At 48.8% G+C, this 18,160-nt stretch overlaps 1 protein-coding gene across 7 annotated transcripts in view; it reads right to left on the bottom strand.

The window, feature by feature from the left end:
- Positions 1-3,513: 3,513 nt before the first annotated feature.
- Positions 3,514-18,160, bottom strand: part of FBXO34 (F-box protein 34) — a 39,420-nt gene continuing 24,773 nt past the window's right edge. For 2 of the 7 annotated variants that reach the window (XM_053980847.1, XM_053980851.1), the window contains exons 3-5: positions 17,230-17,332; positions 14,634-14,836; positions 3,514-6,305 (exon numbers count right to left, since the gene is read on the bottom strand). In XM_053980847.1, the coding sequence (XP_053836822.1) occupies positions 4,166-6,305; positions 14,634-14,710 (2,217 nt within the window). In that variant the 5' untranslated portion in view covers positions 14,711-14,836; positions 17,230-17,332 and the 3' untranslated portion in view covers positions 3,514-4,165. The other 5 variants (XM_053980850.1, XM_053980853.1, XM_053980852.1 and 2 more) reach the window with 5 other exon arrangements.

Below are 18,160 nucleotides of genomic sequence, written 5' to 3'. Positions count from 1 at the left end.
AGCCCGTGGTTCACAGGCTGCTGGACAGTGGAGGAGAAACAACCCCTCCCACTCCATTTTTGTGACATACCAGATGGGGAGGACTGATGGCTCTGTGATTCCTGGCTGCTGGACACTCAGGAGTGGGAGCAGCAGCCAGCTGGGGCTCCTGCACACAGAGCTGGCCACTTCACGGCCTCGGTCCCAGCACAGTCAGGTCATGGCCAGGGGCAAAGCCAAGCGTGGGCCTGAGCTCAGCTCGTGCAGACAATGCTCAGGCCACTTCTGCTTAAACAGGACCAGCAGCAGCAGCTTTTGTCCTCTGCCCACTCTGGTTTGTGGCAGGAGAGCAGCTGATAATGCCCTCACCTGTCCCTACACCAGGACTGCCTGGACCAGCCAAAGGCAGGTGGGAAGGGGAAACTGCCCCGGGTGAGGCTTCAGCACCATTTCCACCACGCAAGAAATGGGAGCCGAGCCTCAGGTTGGATCTGTCAGTGCAGTTTTGTGCAGGTGTGAAATCCTAGAATGGTTTGGGTTGGGAGAGACCTTAAAGATCACCTCGTTCTACCTCCTGCCACAGACAGGAACACCTTCCACTGTCCCAGGCTGCTCCAAGCCCTGTCCAGCCTGGCCTTGGACACTTCCAGGGACCCAGGGGCAGCCACAGCTTCTCTGGGCACCCTGTGCCAGGGCCTCAGCACCTTCACAAGATTTTTTTTCCCAGTATTCCATCATTCCCTGCCCTCTGGCAGTGGGAGCCATTCCCTGTGTCCTGTCCCTCCATCCCTTGTCCCCAGTCCCTCTCCAGCTCTCCTGGAGCCCCTTCAGACCCTGCAAGGGGCTCTGAGCTCTCCCTGGAGCTTCTCCTCTTCCAGGTGAGCACCCCCAGCTCTCCCAGCCCAGCTCCAGAGCAGAGGGGCTCCAGCCCTGGGAGCTTTTCCATGGCCTTCCCAACAGCTCCAGGGGCTGGCACGGGGACAGGCCCTGCAGGGAGGGACCTGGGTCCAACACAAGGAACTGAGCTCTGCTGCAGCATCCCAGGATTTCTCCACAGGGAACAGGGCCCAGCAAAGGGAAAATCTGCTGCAGGAACAGCCAGGATGGAGCAAGAGCCTAACCACAAGGCTCAGCCACAGGCAGCTTTCTCAGTGCTGTCCGTGCCAGGAGAGCCCCAGAGCTTGATGAAAACTGGAAGCTTATGGACAATGGAAATGTTATTACAACTTCTTCACAGGCCTATCTGGAAATTCAGTCCAGAAACTCCAAATGTTCCCAGGCAGGGAAGTCAAGCACATGGTGCAGTCCTTCATCCTCAGTTCTGAACACTGAACTTTGTAAATCCAACACTGGATTTTATTTTTTTTTTTTTAATAATTGCTTCTTAGGAAAAAAAAAAACAAACCCCTAACATTCATCAGACCTTGGCCTCTCCCTGAACCATCCCTTAAGGAAACAGAAATCTGCATTTTACAATGTTACAGGGGAAAAAAAAAAAGCCTGCAGGCAGCTCAGCGTGGCAACACTCAGAACCAACCCAGTTCTGGATGCAAAAGCCTGCTCTGTGAAACAATTTTTAACAGCAATGCTGTGCAGGAGGGACAGTTCCAGCAGACAATGTAATAAATGATGTATAAACCAGCCCACTCTCCCCAGCCAGCCTGGGGGAAGGGGCAGGGATGGAGTAGGGGAGACAGCGAGTTGTCCTCTGGCTTTACCTGCTCCAAGAACAAAATAACCTCATGATATTATTTTATCCTCATTTTTCCCCTTGTTCAACAGAAGTGACCAAAATCTCACACCCTGTTCCAAATAAAATGACCTCACTGGCCCCTTATCTAATTACAAAATATTTTCCTCTGCCACTCCATTCCAGCCTCGCAGGGACTTTCCTCGCTGCTGTCAGCCTCAAGTTTTCCAGAGTCTTGGGTGGGGGGGCAGGAAAGCAGCTTCTTTCCCTTTTCCCCTAATCAGAATTAAGCTGAAGGCTTTTGATGTCAATGGCTTTGGCAAAACAACAGCCTGGAGGTTGTTTTGCTGCTGGTCCGGGCACAGCCGAGGGAGCAGATGGAAGTTTGGGTGAAGCCTGAGCCCCGTTAGGGGATGAAGTCAGGGGTTAAGGAGGGATCCCGCTTTTCCTCTCCCTCTTCCCAGCTGGTTACAAGGCAGCCACACCCTTCTTTTAGATTCCTAATTTCATTCCTCCTGGTTGTCATCATGTCTGCAGTGCAGGGAGGCTGAGCAGCTCCAGGAGGGGTGGATGACACCCGGTGGGTGGCAGGAGCAGGTGAAGGCAAAATATAAAACCAGCACATCCTTTAAACTTCCCTGAAAAGCCTGAGCTCACCAAACCCACATTTCAGGCTGTCAGGACTTGATTTTCCTTCTCCCACTGTTAAAGGGAAGAACAAAAGCCTTCAAACCCTTTTGTCCTCCTCATGCTCTGAAACCAGGCGTGTTTCAGAGCCCAGCGAGCCCAGGGCAGGTGGAGGTGGGTGGCTCAGCCTGGCCCCCAGAGCCAGCAGTTTTCCACACCTTGCTGATCCAGCACCAAAGGACAGAACAGGATGAGCCAGGTTAGCCCATCCCTGCCCTTTCCAGCAGCTCCTTGGGGTTTGCAGGGCAGAGGAAGGCCCGAGGCGAGCCCCATGGGAAGGTGGCACCAGCTCTTCTTGCACCAGGTCAGAGATTTGGAATGGTCAGAGCCAGGAGTCCACCCGTGCCCTGAGAAGGGGCAGAGGAACAGCAACAGCACCAGGTGTGGGGAGAGAAGGGACACGGGCAGGGCACAGGCACGGCTGCCACGCTCCGCTGGGCTCCCTGGAGCACGGCTGCTGCTCCCCTGGCTGAGCTGGAGTCACTGCTGCACTGGCCAGGGTCCTTTCCCAGGCTTCCAAACCATCCACCCTGCGAGGGCTGGAACAGGAGGCTGAGGTCTGGCTCACAGCACCGCACAGGACAGGAAAGGATCCAGGGAAATTCTGCCATGGGTGCCACGCTCCCGTTCTGAGCGTGAGGAATCGCCGTTGATCCGACACAAACCTCTGCAGTTCCCCTGGAAAGCACCGACCCACGGCCCCGGGAGAGGCCAGGGGCTGCAGCAGAGCAGGCAAAGCACTGCAAGGAGTCCTCTTGCAAGGGAGAAGTTCCATACAGAGCAGATAGGAAAGCTTCCAGCACATCACAGAGCCAAGGCAACTCCACACTCATCCTGCTGGACCCACACTCCCTCCTCGAGCATCCAGGGAACAGAGCAGGTGCCCACACAAGAGCCAAGGAGCAGGAGGACCAGAAAGTGCCTGGTTTTTGCGAGCTTTGCACACCTAGCACCAGAATCCCCGATGAAAGGAGCCTCTGCTGCACGCAGGGCTGGCAGGAAGGAAAGGAAAAGCTGGAATCTGTGAATGTTACAGCAGGGAGTTCTCCAAGTACTAGAGATCTGGGGGGTTTTTGTTCCTTTGTTAGTAGGACAGGTTTCCTAGAGAAAGCACATTGCATGTCTGAACTACAGCACAGCACCAAGTTTCTGCCACGTGTTTTACAGCATTTTTATTTTGGGGCAAAAGTCTTACAAGAGAAAGTCTGGTAAGGCAGATCTAGAATGCACATTTTATTGATGTAAAAAAAAAAAACCCAACCAGACAACATGGGTAAGGTAGACAAGAACTTTTTTTATATTCTGACTATACAATAATATTCCTCTCTTTCTTTTTTAATCCACTGCCACGCTACTATAATGGATCTCTTCTGTAGTCTAAGTTTCAGGTTGTCCAGTTAAGTTGTCTGCAGCTTCTTTAAACAAGTTGACCTTTACCTATTTAGAGTTTCTTCTCAGAAACATTCATATATTATACAGGATATACAGATTTTGAAACAAGACACTTAAAAACACACACACCTATAGCCGCAACACTGGGATAGCTGCATTGTAGGGGTTACCTTGTTCAGCCAGCTGTAGACTCTGTATGTACAATTAGTTTTTATAGTGTTATTTACAGAGATGGACTAAAAGCTCTCTTTTAATCTAAAAGGTAAAGGCTCTTGTGTTTGAGTATGTGCAGTTTCATAGCCCTGTGGGGGGAAAAAAAAAATCACGACAATTATATACACTGTAAACAGCACAAGGCATGAGAATTTCCTCCTCCTCCTCCTCTCCCAAACAATCTTGCAGGAAAGTGTTTGTGCACTAATATTCCTCTTCCACCTCTGCTCCCGCTCCTCGGGTTTTCTTATGGATCGCGCGGTTAAAGCTGTGGCAGGCAGGGACCCAGTGATTGTCATGGAGACCCAACTTACAGCCCGGGATGCCCTTCTGGGAGCGGTGACAGCACATCCAGTAGCCAGGCCCGTAGGGCAGAGCCTGGCAGTAGGGCTTGGGGTGCCACCGGCACAGGGACACGTCCCCCTTCACGTATTTCTTCTTGCACTGCTTGCAGGGGTCTTCCCGGTAGCGAGGGTCGCGCACCCAGCGCGAGTCCGCCGGCCTGATGTTGTAGTACTCGATGATGAATTTGAAGTAGTAGCAAGTGCATTTTAGGGCAACCAGGCTCCTGGTGGGAAGCAACCCAAAGATCTTCACGATGATGTGGTGAGGCAAGAAGGCCATGTACTGCTGAGGCTCCAAAAGCTGCTGGATTTTAAACCTGGTCTCCAGAAAGTCATGTGAAACCTGCCGCTTTAGGCAGGAAGCATCAAGTACTTGCAAAGCCCCTTCTGTGGGAGGGACAGAAGGGGCTGATGGCTCTGTAGGGACACTGCTTCTGACACACGATCTACCAGATGCCAGAGAATCCTCATCCTCGTTTTGGGCTACCTCCCCTGGCTTCTCCTGGGTGCCCTCCCGCTGTGGCTGTTGCTCCTGAGCAGCAGGCTGCTCACCCTGGAGGAAAAACAGCCTCCCTGGGAGTGAATCCTCACCAGAACCGGAGAGCTTCTCCTTCCTGCACCCTTCCTCTGTCTTGGTGACTGATATACTGATGCACAAGGGCTCCTTCCTAGCAGGATGCTTTGGGAAAATTACAGGCTCTTTCGATGTACAATCAACAGTCGCGTTCTTGCTCTGCAAGGGATCCGGTGGCAGCCTGGCAGCAGCAGGACACGGGGACAGCAGAGCCCTGGGAGGCTCAACCCGCGTTTCAGTGTCACTCCTGCCAGCTGTCATCGCCAACACCGCGTGGGCAAGTCCCGAATTCACATTCCCCACCCGGGTATCCAGCCCCGAAGGGAACGGCTGCTGGGCGGAGGCACCGCCATCCCACAGCTCGGTGTCACCCAGAGGGCCACAGCGACCTCCATACCCCGCCTCCGCCACCCCTGCCTCCCCCAGGCCGTCCCCCTGAGCCGGGACCCCCTTCCCCACCTCTCCCTGGGGCTGGGTGCCGCTGGCCAGGAGCACCCTGCCGACGTTCCTGCGGAAGCTGTTGTTGCGGGAGAGGCTCCCGGCCTCCCGCTCGCTCTGCCGCCTCAGGCACTCGGACTCCAGCTTGGCCACCATGTCCAGCACGCGCACGGGCTCGCCCTGCGGCTCGCCGGGGCCCCGCTCCGCGTGCGCCTCGCACGGCCCGGCCGAGGAGAAGGGGTCGGAGCCGGGCAGGGCGGCCTTGGGCTGGGCGCTCGGCCTGGTGGCAGAGGCGGCCGTGCAGGTCTTGGCACAGTCCACCAGCAGGGCGCTGGCCCGCTGCTCCAGGAAGGCCACCATCTCGATGACCGACAGCGAGCGGCCCGGGAACGCGCCCTCCCCGCCGTCGCTCCCGAAGTGCACCGAGCAGTGCTCGATGCCGCAGGCGAAAGGCTCCGGCTGGGAGCACCTGGCGTTGGCCTCCCTCATCCTTTCCAGTTGGATTTTGGCTTTTTTAAGATCCACCGATTTTTTCCTGCGCTTGGCCGTTCTCCCGTCGATGTCCCACGTGCTCTTGATTTTCATGGAGCCCGTGCGGGTGCTGCTGCTGCACTGCTGGGCTGCGAAGAAGGCGATTTTCTCCTTGGTGTTGCCAGGTTTCACCACAGCCCAGACATCCAGCGGCCCTTCCCCTTCTTCCCCCTGGTGGATCGTGGCAGACAGGGCGTTCTTCTTTTCCCTTGCACTTGGACCGTCCGCCGGGCCTTTCCCGTTCATATTGCACATAGTATTTGGATAAATAATCCCCAGAAGCTTTTGAGATGGCGTCACGAGGGAGGGTTTTGGGAAAACGCTCAGTTTGGTGCAGTTGGTGTATTTTTCTCCTTGTGCTGGTCCCTGGTGGCCTCGCAGGGAATCCTGGCTTATTTCTGGGGATCGCTCTTTCTTCTGTAACTTGAGATATGGCTTTAAGTGCATACCAGAAACCCTGGAAAAACAGAGAGGGAAGAAGTTATAGTTGCACAATATGCCTGTCTGGAAATAGAGAAGGTGGCCCAGAGCAGGCACCAGCCCTCACCTCAAGAGGAACCACATGAGAAAGGAAAAGAGCCACCAAGGCTGCAATATCCACCCCTGAAGAACTTCCTGCAGTAGGAGAGAACTTCCCATTAGAGAAATCTGTTTCCAGGCAGTTGCAAGGAGAAATCCTACAGTTTAAGTTGTATCAGTTGTGAAAACAAAGCTAGTGGTTCATTCTTGAGCTAGAGCCATCCTTCTGCCTGTGCATTCCTTAATCCAGTTGCAAGGCACACATGGGTCACAGGCTTTATCTGGACATCAGCCACCACACACTCTTTTCAGTAGATAAAATGTGGTTAAAGCTCAAAAGGGGAATTAGCAAGAGTAATTATATTAATCAGAGATCCCAGGGGATATCTAATCTCCTACTAACACCCAAAATCACACAATGGTTTGGGTTGGAAGGGACCTTAAAGCTCATTTCATTCCGCTTCCTTCCATGAGCAGGACACTTCCACTCTCTCGGGTTGCTCCAAGTCCCATCCAACTCATCCTTGGACACTTCCAGAGATGAAGGATCCACCACTTCCCTGGGCAACAAACCTTTCCTTTAGCATATTGATAATGGCAAATTTGGTGACTTTCCCATACGGGTCCTTATGTTGCACATCAATGCCCCCCCACAAAGTGACAGCAGCATGACATCCAGCTGAGGACACCACTCTCAAGGATGGGATTTTACACTCAGGAATTCCAGAGCTGTGAAGGACCCCTTGGATGCTGTTGACACTGCAGCAGCAGCCCCAGACTCCTCTGTTCTGTCACACCTCCAGTCACCTTCCATTCAAAGCTGAGCCCAGGGCACTGCACACAGGATGCAACCACCAGGAGACTCCAGGCTCTTCTCCTAGGAGTATCACATGAGCACATTACAGAACTAACTACAGGTTATGTTTCCATGGTAATCTTTGAGTTGTTGCACTCAAAGGCCTCCACTTCAGGGAGGTTCTGTGCTCTAGAGCTGAAGAGCAGCAGGGTCAACGCCACGTTTATCATGAGCTGACACAGATACGTTCAGGCACTGAACACGTTCCCCTTGAGAGCCAACACCAAGAGAGTTAAGTGTGGCAACTTAATAAGTTTCTAGCCTAAAACCAGCTTTTAACTAAAAACCTCAATTTATTGGTCTGTAAAGTCCAACAAATTTATAAGTGATGCTGCCCAAGCAGAGGAAGTCTCCAGGACTAGAAGTAGCTGTGCTGCTTTCTCTGGTTCCTCCTTTGGCTCTAGTGACAAGGAGGGAGGGCAGGCACAGAGATTTTGGGGAGGTACATCAAGAGGAAGGGATTAGTTCACCTTTCTACACCTCTTTGGTCCAAGCAGGGCTTTAAAAGCCAGGAAGCAGCTGCTGGAAAGGTGGATGTCATGTTCCTTCCCTCTGGATTTTTTAGGGAGACCATCACCTGGCTCTTGCAACCAGATAATGCCAAAACCACCTGCATCTCACCTAGAGACTGTGGGGTAAGAGATCCCAGTGCTGCAGACACACCCAGCCAGCCCCTGGGTTAATTCTCTCCCTGTGCCTCCTGTGTGCCAATTCCAGCTCGTTGGAATTGGGTCACCTCCCAGTTTAGTCTCCTCTGCAAAATGCAACCGAGCTCCTTTGTTTGCCTCCTCAGTCGGATGCTAAAAACTAAAATAATCTCATAAAAATAGAACTTCGGGGCGTTGAAGTAGATGCACGGGAGAGAAGAACGGGAAATCGAGGCTGCTGGAGTTTGCTTTGGCCTCATTTTTCACAGGGGCTGCCTCACTCTGGTTGTACTTCAGTGAAGCAGGGTCAGGCCACTGAGATGGCCTGGCCAGAGCCCAGCCCAGAAGAGCAGCAGGTGAAGCACTGCAGCAAACTGCTGCAGAGAACAGTGCCTGCAGCCTTCCCCTCCCTTCCCTTCCAGAAGGACATTTCCCAGACTAGGGAGAAAAAGGCTCCAGTGGCTGCTCACCACCGTACCCTGGGGAGAAGAGGTGAATACAATTAAAACACGACTTTGCATACTGAAATCTCCTGAGCCAGGAGCAGAAGATCAAATTTCATTCATGAGTTTTGTGCCAAGGTGTTTGAAAGATGAGCTGAGCTTGTTTTTAAGAGGTTTTCTTCAAGCAGTTTTCAGGAATCCAGTAGGACAATCAGCTCAACACCCTTCATTAAGAGAAGCTGCAAATGGAGGTGAGACCAGGTATTACATGAATAAAACCAGAACCAAACTGGTTACCCCAACAGGCTCAGGGGACATGTTCAGCCAGCACAGTTGGTTCAGCTGCTCCCAGCTATTTCTGGTCTATGGAGAAAGACAAAGGGTAAAGTTCTGCCTCACCTACTACAGATTTCTTGGTTAAGGTTATGTTTCCTATGTTTCAGTTAGTCCCTGGCTAAGCCAACAATACCATTTAAGGTTGAAAAGTTATAATTTACATAACAAAATTATGCCTTAGTCAGAAGTTTTACTGCCAGAATAATTGCCTCATTTGAATTCAGCATTCAGTTCATTGCACATGTTTTAATGGATCTGGATTTAAAGAAAACCTTCATCTAATAACTTCAGACAGCTATAAAGAGCTCTGCAAACTCCACAAGACCAGCTGCCACCTGCCTCGGAGTTTTTCCAGCAGCAGGGAAGAGAACTTTCATTTTAAAAGCCATCTTAGCAATGGGCCTTACCTGAAAGTGTCCCTTGGAAAAAACGAGCCCCCACCTCACACGCCCTTTGCTGTGGACATCAAGAATGAACTTTGAGGCAATCACAGCTTCTTCCCTGCACATCAGCAGCACATTTCATCTCTAGCTCCTACAATTAGAACAAGGCTTCCCAGCAGAAATTGCTTTGAAGATGAACCAGAGCCCAGTCCCCACCCACAGACTCCCCTGTTCCTCAGTGCTGGCAAGCAGAGAGCTGTGGCAGCTGCAGGTAAGCTTTTAAATATTTAAAACCACCAAAAATAGTTGTTAAAAGGTGAAGTCACATATTCCCTATGACACTTCATTCCAGAATAATTCTGTTTGCTTTCCTCCACCCCTTAAGTTATCAAGCTCTCTAATTTTATCTTTAGAGACAACGACTCTTCAGAAGTCCACAGGAGCAAACATAAAAGGTTTTCAATCCCAAATGTGTGGTTTTAAATTGCTGATAAGAGAGAATTCTGCCAGGAATGATCAGCACTGAAACAACGAGCAGTGCTGCCTTTATACTGTTATTCCATCCTCAAGCTGATGAAATAAAGGGGCCAGTTTTTCTATTTCTAATCAGCCGTGTCTGAAAAACAGGATACTTGCACTGCTGGAATGAGACTGCTGTTTTTGTAAGTCGTAACTACAGCTTGTTTCCACTGCAGTTTTATCAAGCTGGTTACTACACATTGTTGATACAGAAATATATTCCTTTATATGAGCTCAGATACTCACACACCCCTCCTCTCCCCACCCAAGGGAAGACCCCAAACCCACTGGTGGACTCCCCATCCCTGAAAGTGTCCAAATCCACACTGGATGGGGCTTGGAGCAACCTGGTCTAGTGGGAGGTGTCCCTGCCCATGCAATGGATTGGAATGAGATGGCCTTTAAGGTCTTTTCCAACCCAAATCATTCCATGATTCTACTTGCCAAGCTGGCCAGAATCTTCCAGCATCCTTTTGTGTTTATGTATGTTCTAAATCACAGCAGCCTAAAACAATAATATATTTGCTTTAGTGGAAACTCCAGAGCTGGAGGCAAAACTGTTAGAAAAGACTCAGTTTTCACAACTCCTTTGTAAGGCCCACAGAGAGCCTTAATTCCCCTTGCAGCTCCCAGCTCAGGGACTCTGATGATGCCCTGTGAAGCCAAAAGATTTCCTCTGGCCAGCAAGAGCAACAATGACAAAAAAAGCCTGATCTTCACAAACAGCATATTCACACTGCAGGTTTTCTGGCCAAAGCACCAGAAGGTTTTATTAGGGGGAAAATTTCCATCAAAACCCCCAAGTTTCCTATGGATTTCTCCTTGTAAACACCAACTCCAGTCGACAAAAGCTGCTCACGTTGCTGACTGCACACCCAGTGCCAACTACATCTCTGAAAAACCCCTCAGGATGTACTAACACAAGGCAGAAGCCAAAAAAAAAATTTTAAAAAAATCAACAACAATAAAAACCCCACACCTCTGGCAAAGCATTCCTCTTCCTTGGCATCCCAGCTGTCTGTCCATAGAGTTTTCCTCCTCCATAAAGGACACTGACAATTAGCAAGGACTGAGCACTGAGTGGGAGTTAACCACAGTCAACCACTTGTTATTTCTGGAAGGGCTTGGTGGGTCCTTTGGGCTCCATCTCCAGTACCATTTCCATCCCCTCTGCACTGCCAGGGCAAGGCAGAGCAGACAGAGAGCTGCTTCAAAGGCATTCCATGGATTCTGCCGGGGAAAGTCCCAGGATGGAAGGCACTCTGCACTCATGGAGTTTGTTCTGGAGCATGGCAAGGGTCCAAGCTCACAGAAAGGAGGGCTGGGAAGCTCCAGAGCAGGGGTGGGTTTGACTCTGGCAGCTGTGGAAGCATCTGATTTCCTGAAAACCCACTCCCCTTGGAGAAGCAACTGCTCCTGACCCACCTCCCAACACCTCCAAAATGCCTCTTGCAGCAAAGGGAGAGCCAGCAGGGATTAGAGAGGGATTTGAAGGCAAACAGAAGGCATGTGGCTGCTGAAGGAGAGCTCTCTGCTCCAGTGGCCAGCCTGGGGCAAGTGGAAGAATGCCAAAACCGTGGGGCAGAGCTGGCCCAGCAGAGCTGAGGAGCTAAATGCACTGTGTAAAAACCAAACTCCTAAGGCTGGGTCCCTCCCCAGCTTGTTCACCTGCATCAGGTGCTCAGATAACCTGGTTTTGGGGGAGACAACACCCAAATACAGCTGCACCCAGCACAGCCAGAAAATCCATCCCACAGAGCCCAGCATCTGCAGCACAGAGGTTTTGGGTGACAGAATGCACCCCCAAGCCCAACACAGACCACTCCACCTTGAGGGCTCCCACCCATCAATGTTTTGACCATGTTTTACACTAAACACACACCCACCCTTCAGTAAAGCACAGTTGCCTTGGCTACCTCCTGATTTTGTACAGGAGGAAGTGCCACAGCTTTGCCAGGCTTTTGTATAGAAGCACTCACCATGAAGGGAGAGATGTAGCAGCAATTCTGTGCTGAGCCTCAGGAAGCTCAAAGCCCTGCTTCCCAACCACACCAGACATGACACAGAGATGACAAAGCAGAAGGGAACAAAATAAACTGAAAGGTTTGGAATTCAAGGTTATCAGCTGCTCCAGAAATGTGTAGCTCAGAGATGATGGGATGGCACACGTGGCTGTGGTGGGAGAGGATGAGGGGAAATCACAGAGGGACAGCAAGACAAAACCTGTTGGTTGTATAGGGCTTCTGCTGAAAGCAGAACAGGTAAGTGACAAGTGTCCTTCTGGAAGTGTTTTACATTTATTAATTTGTTTCCTGATTTATCAAGTGCAAGAGGACCTTTCTTCATATCACAGTGCAACAAATTCCTTGTGCTAACGAACCAACACAGAGTGATGCTATTTATAGCCTTCATTTTTGTGCATGTGTAATGAGAACATGAAAGGTTGCAGAAATTAACCTTGGACCACACGATCAGTAACAGACTCAGCATTCAAAATAAAAACAAGCAAAAGTAGAGCTGAAGGCAAGTTATCAGGTTGCCCTTTTGAAACTCAAGACTGAAAGAAAGTGGTTCATGAATTCAGCTGTGCTGGGGAGGACTTCACTGCACACTGCATTCTCCAGGAGTCAGAAGGTGTTTTCATTATTGAGAACACATCCCAAACAAAAGATTCAAAGCAGCTCCAACTGGATGTGTTCCTTGTTTGTGAAAGATACCAGAAGCAGACACAAGTTTCAGGTCACATCACTTGGAAACTTCTATCTTAGAGACTAAAAAGTCCAGGAATAAATATGAGAACTGGAGCAATGTTAAGTCACTGCAGAGATATTTAACAACAAAGAAATAGTGAAAGGTTTTTTTTTTTTTTTTCAGTTTGTGAGAGAAAAGAGAAATAGGGTTGCAAGCAAAGGCAGGGCAGAGATCAAGAGTACAACACAAAATACCAAATTTGACTTTGCACCATTTTTAAAGAGGGAAGGTAAGGGTGATGATGAGGGCAAAAGCCCAGGCGTTAATCTGAACAAGAGCATTGGCAGGAGGAGGATTAGAGAGGTTCATAAAAATTGTGAGGATTGGCTCATCCCAGTTTTAGAATCCAAACCAGATAGGCTCATGCACTGCAGGCCAAGAAACAGGATTTATAAACCTCTTGAAAGGCAACAATAGGAGATAATAAACATGTGGCACATTGGAGGGGGCACTGCAGGGGAGAAAGAGAAGGAGAATGATCACAGCCTCTCCAGGGCTCATATTCTGATTCCAATATAAAGGTGCTTTGCAAGCAAAGAGGATTAATGGGACACAGAGAAAAAGGGGGAAGAGGGAATAGTTCAATATGCCAGACTAACCTCAAGGTTCTCAAATAAAAGCCATCTTTTTAGACCAATCTACTATATCTTCCTCACATGGACTTCAGAGAGCACAAAGAGATTTACTGGTTAAGACAGATTGGCAGAGGAATGGGAAAACAGACAAAGGAGCTGGCTTAGCAGCAGACAGCCCCAGGTGATGCTGAATAAGAAAATACCAGCCTGGAAACCAAAGACATGCCTCAAGAATCAGCCCTGGGAACATCTGACTTTGTTAGGAATGACCTCAGCACTAATTCTGCACCCAAAGAAACAGAGGCAGTTCCAAAACAGCAGAGGCACAAAGCCCCAAGTAACAGAAACTGAGGAGGGTTTTGAAATGCAGGCAGTGATGCATCAGCAAGAGGAACACCAACAAATTTTGGAAGTAACTGAGGTGAACTGGCCACCACAGAGACACCCTTGAACTAGGGATGTGCAGATGAGGCTGTGAGAAGCCCTCCAGCCAGAGCAGCTCCAGAGCACAGCACACACTCTTAGCCAGGACTGAGAATATTCTGTGAGAGGCATCACACAGAGAACAGCAGCAATTGCTACTCAAGAAGCCACAAGAGAACACTTGGGTCACTTAGCAAAACCACTGGTGAGGGCTACAACCCCCTCTTACAGAATGGAGAAGAAGAGGTAAACCACTGAAAATAAGCAGCGGTCCTTAGGCAGAAGGAAAATAAAGGAACAGAAACTCAAATGAGTCCATAAACTGTCATGAATGTTCAGCCTGGGAATGAAAAGAAGGTTCCTAATTGCACAGCAAGATCTGTCATCTTCAGTAATGGCTCAATCTACAGGAGGAGAGAAGAAAAGATGCAAGAAAAGATGTGAATGTTTTTAGGCTGCACTAAGTTCACAAAAGGGATTATGAGATGCTGCTTGGGAAAGCAAGGAGCTGGGTGACCCAGGAAGTCTTTTCCAGCACTAAATTACCATGAGACTAACATAGCAAGTATATGCTGTCTGCACAACCACAAAGAACAAAGGTTAAAAGTTTGCTTTAAACCCACACAGCCTTTAGAAACCAAAAAGCTGGCGCTCTTCCTCCAGACTGAGGAAGTTTAAGAGCCTTGGTTTCAGAAAAAGAATAAAAAAAAAAAACAAAAAAACATTTTGAAGTAGTTTGAACTCCGGCAAACTGGCATGTCCTTGCATTTGCACGAGGACAAGTTGTTCTGCATGGTGTTCCTATAAGGAGACACAGTGAGAGGCATTCACTTAATTGTCACATAAGCACAAGTGTTTGAAATCAATCGTGCATTTCTCCTTAATAAGAGACACAGGAGAGTGAGCAATGCAAAATCTGAGCTTAAACTAATCTAATTACTTAGTCCATAGTAAGACAAACCACAACAATGACTGCCAGCATTTTCACTTGCTTTAAGCTGCCTGCATGTTTTAAAGCCTACTCAGAAGAGCCTTTCACCAATTAAATTTTACTTCAAAGTCATGTTTCCCAAACTAATTTACAGCTGTTGCTAGAAAACCCAAGGATTTCTGCAAGTACACTACCAGCTGCAGTGAATCTGTAGTTGTCATTATCAAACAAAAACGTCAAAGAACATTTCTGCCCTTAAGCCATTACAACATTTCCCTTAAACACCACCTGGAAGTCAGAATTTCGAGCAAACATTTGAGTGACAGCACAAGACAATAGAAGAAGGCTAAGATCAGTGCTGAACCCTCAGCTGCAGGCAGAGCAGCCAGTGTGTGTTCGTACCGTTTGACTTGATGGAAGGTGGAGGATGTGGAATTCAGCGGTTCCCTGTGGAGGCCAGCTCTGCAGGAACTCTTCATGGTAACGACCTCTCCGGCTAAGGCACGTCGTCGTCACAGCCAGTCCATCCTGGGCTACACCCCAGGCTCCCCCATCAGCTCTGCCTGCCCCACACTCAGCTCCACCGTGTCTCTGCCACCTAAAAACTGAACAACAGAGAGCTACATGAGAAGATCACAAGGGCAGATGATCAGGACGTGGACTTTCCCATGAGAGAGAATGGATATAAATATAAATATATACAAACACAAACATGCTACTCATGCATAGATATAAAAGATACATATTCAGATATAAAAGAACTTAACATCATCATGCCAGTGTTGCAGCTGGAGTTCCTGAACACCACCAAACACAAATGAACACGCCCCACCACAGCCTGTCTGCACACACGGAGTTTTTTCACCTTATATCCGACTGCAGAGCTACCTTGGCACCTCCCACGGAACACGCTGTCTTCCCAGCTCCATGTAAACAGGACGCACAAGATCTCCCTGCTTGTTAGCACCACATCAGGCTTTGGAGGGAAGTAGCTGCTAGCAGTGAGATTTGAAGCTGCCAGGAGTTACGTTAGCGCTCTAATCAAAATAACGTGGTGGATTTTATAAGAAGACAGAAAACATGTCACCACGCAGCCTCCAAGTCTTGTGAAAACTGCCCTGTCTTTGCATCACGTGCAGATAAGACAGATTACACCGAAACAAAGCTGTTCTGCAGTATCTCTTGTTCTCCCTGGGCTGCTGCCTTCTCCACCTTGTCCTTGGAGCAGGCACTCTTACCGGCGCTTTAACGCACTTTGATGGAGAAAGAACAACAACCTTCAAGCTGGAACATTAAAGGGAAGAGTGACACAGCAAAAGAGCCCTGGAAAACCTCAAATAATCCAGCCTGAGTGCCAGCAGATTGTTTTAGAGACCATTTGCTTCCTCTCTAGAGGACTGTGCACAATGATGCCGTAATACAGGAATGCCATTTGAGGATGCTCACTATGGAGCTGTGTCCACAGGGGAGCTGTGATTTAGTGCAGCAGGTTGCTCTCTCCTTTTCAGCAGCTCTGCCCAGCGTTCCTACTGCTGTCCTACCCCTGCTTTTGCAGAGATTGAGCCTCTCACATCACCCCCTTCCCGATGCCTCCCACGCAGAAGAGCCCTCACTACGCCCAGCCCAGCTCTGCTTCACCAGTGTGGTTCACAACCAATGCTCCCACTAAACACTCCTGGCCTGGAAAACCTGCTCTTGGTAGCCACACTTGCCAGGAAAATGATGAAGGATGAACCTTCCAGGCAGGAAAAACAGAAGCTGGTTTAGATCCACCTGACTTGATGTCTGCTACAGCAATTCCACGGTTCGTCTAATGATGGCGAATAAGAGGTTAAGCGTTTGCCTACATTTGAGTAGCAGGGGCCTAAAATAATATATAAAATATTATATAAGCACATTCCAGTCTTCATGAAGAAATCTCTGCTGAGCTCTACACAAGGCTAAGAAACGTGTGGGGTGGAGAGGACGAAGGCAGGGCAGTGGCAGAGCAGGAGGAAGAGAGCATGTCCTCTGCTCCAGGGATTCAGGAAGACCAGGAATTAGGTTGCCACGATCAGCAACAGCAGAAATTGAAACTTTGTAGTTAAACACCATTTTTATCAGGCTACCCAGAGTCTCTAACAAGGACCTACCTCTGAGTGAAACCTAGGCACAAAACCAGATGTTTCTGATGTTCTCATGCTGTAAAGATATATATTCACAAACAGTAATTCACAGAGAAGAAAAAGCATATGCCCAGTGCTTTAGGAAAATCAAACACAAAATCATTACTTTCCCATGAACCATCACTAAGAGGCACTGAAATTCTGACTTTTCTCCAAGCTTTTGTCTGGCTCTCCTTCTGGCTTTACTAACACTAGCATTTCAAACTCAGCAGGAACTGTATCACAGAAGCATGATTATATCCACACCCAAATAAACGCAACCACACCATTTCAGGAATGCCACTCACTTTTCCAATAGCTTACACCCTCTCCATGGATCCCTGGTTAAGAATACCATGTGTTTTGTCCTAGTCCCACTCCTCTGGAGATCAATTGAGAAGATAAAAAGCCAGACAAGAGTTGAAACCCAAAGGTATCTTATTTACAGTAAAGAGCTCGAGAAGCAAAACCATCAAGAGAAGTGGTTCAGGTCAGGAGCAGCCAGAACCCTGATCCAAGCACAGGCATTGTATGGTGGGATTTCGTGAGTTTAGGAAGGGACCAGCAACTACTAGAGGGAAGCAAAAGCTGACAAAATAGACACAGCCAAGTTCAGATGGGCACTGCAGCACAGACCCAACCACAGCTCCATACAAAGCATGCTTTTTCCCCCCCTCTGTAGCTGCTGGGCTATAGAAAAGAGCTGAAATAGACTATTAATGCCAGCAAGCTCCTGACAAATTCCTACTGTGTGAGGAGTAAAAAGCTGTACTTGTGAATTAAAAAAAAAGGAAAAGAGAGAAAAAAAAAAAAAAAAAAAAAAAAACAGCATTTAAGCTAGCAGATATACTTACTGCCTTTTAACTACCACTGTTTCTGTACCAAGGCTGATCTTTAGCAGAAGGAGCTGCAGCCGATTTGTTAAGTTTTGCACAGAGTCAGGTACAGCCCAAAAAACTGAAATACAGATGCACAGAGAAACAAAACAGAAGAGGAAGTTAAAACCCTAATCGTGTTCTTCTCCCTCTCTGAAACCACCCCCAAACATATGCCTTTCTGCACAAGATGTGGGAAGGACTCTGGTTTTGGCAGCAGAAAGCATCACATCCTCTCAGCCGCGGACGAGAGGAGCTCAGGGAACGGTCCCACAAAATTCCCTGTCTTATCACCAGGTTTGAGCACTGCTGCAGCCTAGAAAAACAAATGTATCAACTCAACCAGGCTGCAGTCAAGGTCTTCTCAGCTGTGTAGCAATTCACCACAGCTTTTGATATTTTTTGCAAGTGCAAGTGTGTTTTAGCTGTAGCAACAGTAACTGATCAACAAACCAGTTCAAAGGGTGGGCACATCCTCTCAGAAAATTTACTTTCTTGAAAGGAGGCCATGGCCTCGGGACTGGATCTGAGCAACAATCGCCCTGCTGGGTAAAAACGTGTGTAAAAACACATTTGACCACCCCACCTCCATGCAGGGCAAGCTTTGGGATGTTCCATAGGGATGTCACTCTGGATCAGCTGGGCAAAGAGCTTCAGCATACTCAGGATGCAGAAGGAAGCAGCAGCGTTTCAGAGCAGAATTCAGAGGAGTTAATAACAAAAACAGTCATTAGGGTGGAAAAAGTCAGTGCTGAGGCTTTATAAAGATAAGTGTGTTTGTTTTTTTGCAAAGAACCGGGTTCCATGTCCTCTCTCCCACCATGGAGCTCAATCTTAGGTTGTTACATGATCCTTGTCTCCAAAAGAGTAATTCACCAGACAAGCAATTCTGCCATCCCCCAGCCAAGTC

The sequence above is a fragment of the Vidua macroura genome, chromosome 6, assembly GCF_024509145.1.
Source record: "Vidua macroura isolate BioBank_ID:100142 chromosome 6, ASM2450914v1, whole genome shotgun sequence".
NCBI lineage: Eukaryota > Metazoa > Chordata > Aves > Passeriformes > Viduidae > Vidua > Vidua macroura.
Note: the sequence above shows the minus strand (reverse complement) of the source record. Positions and strands in the feature narration are given on the sequence as shown.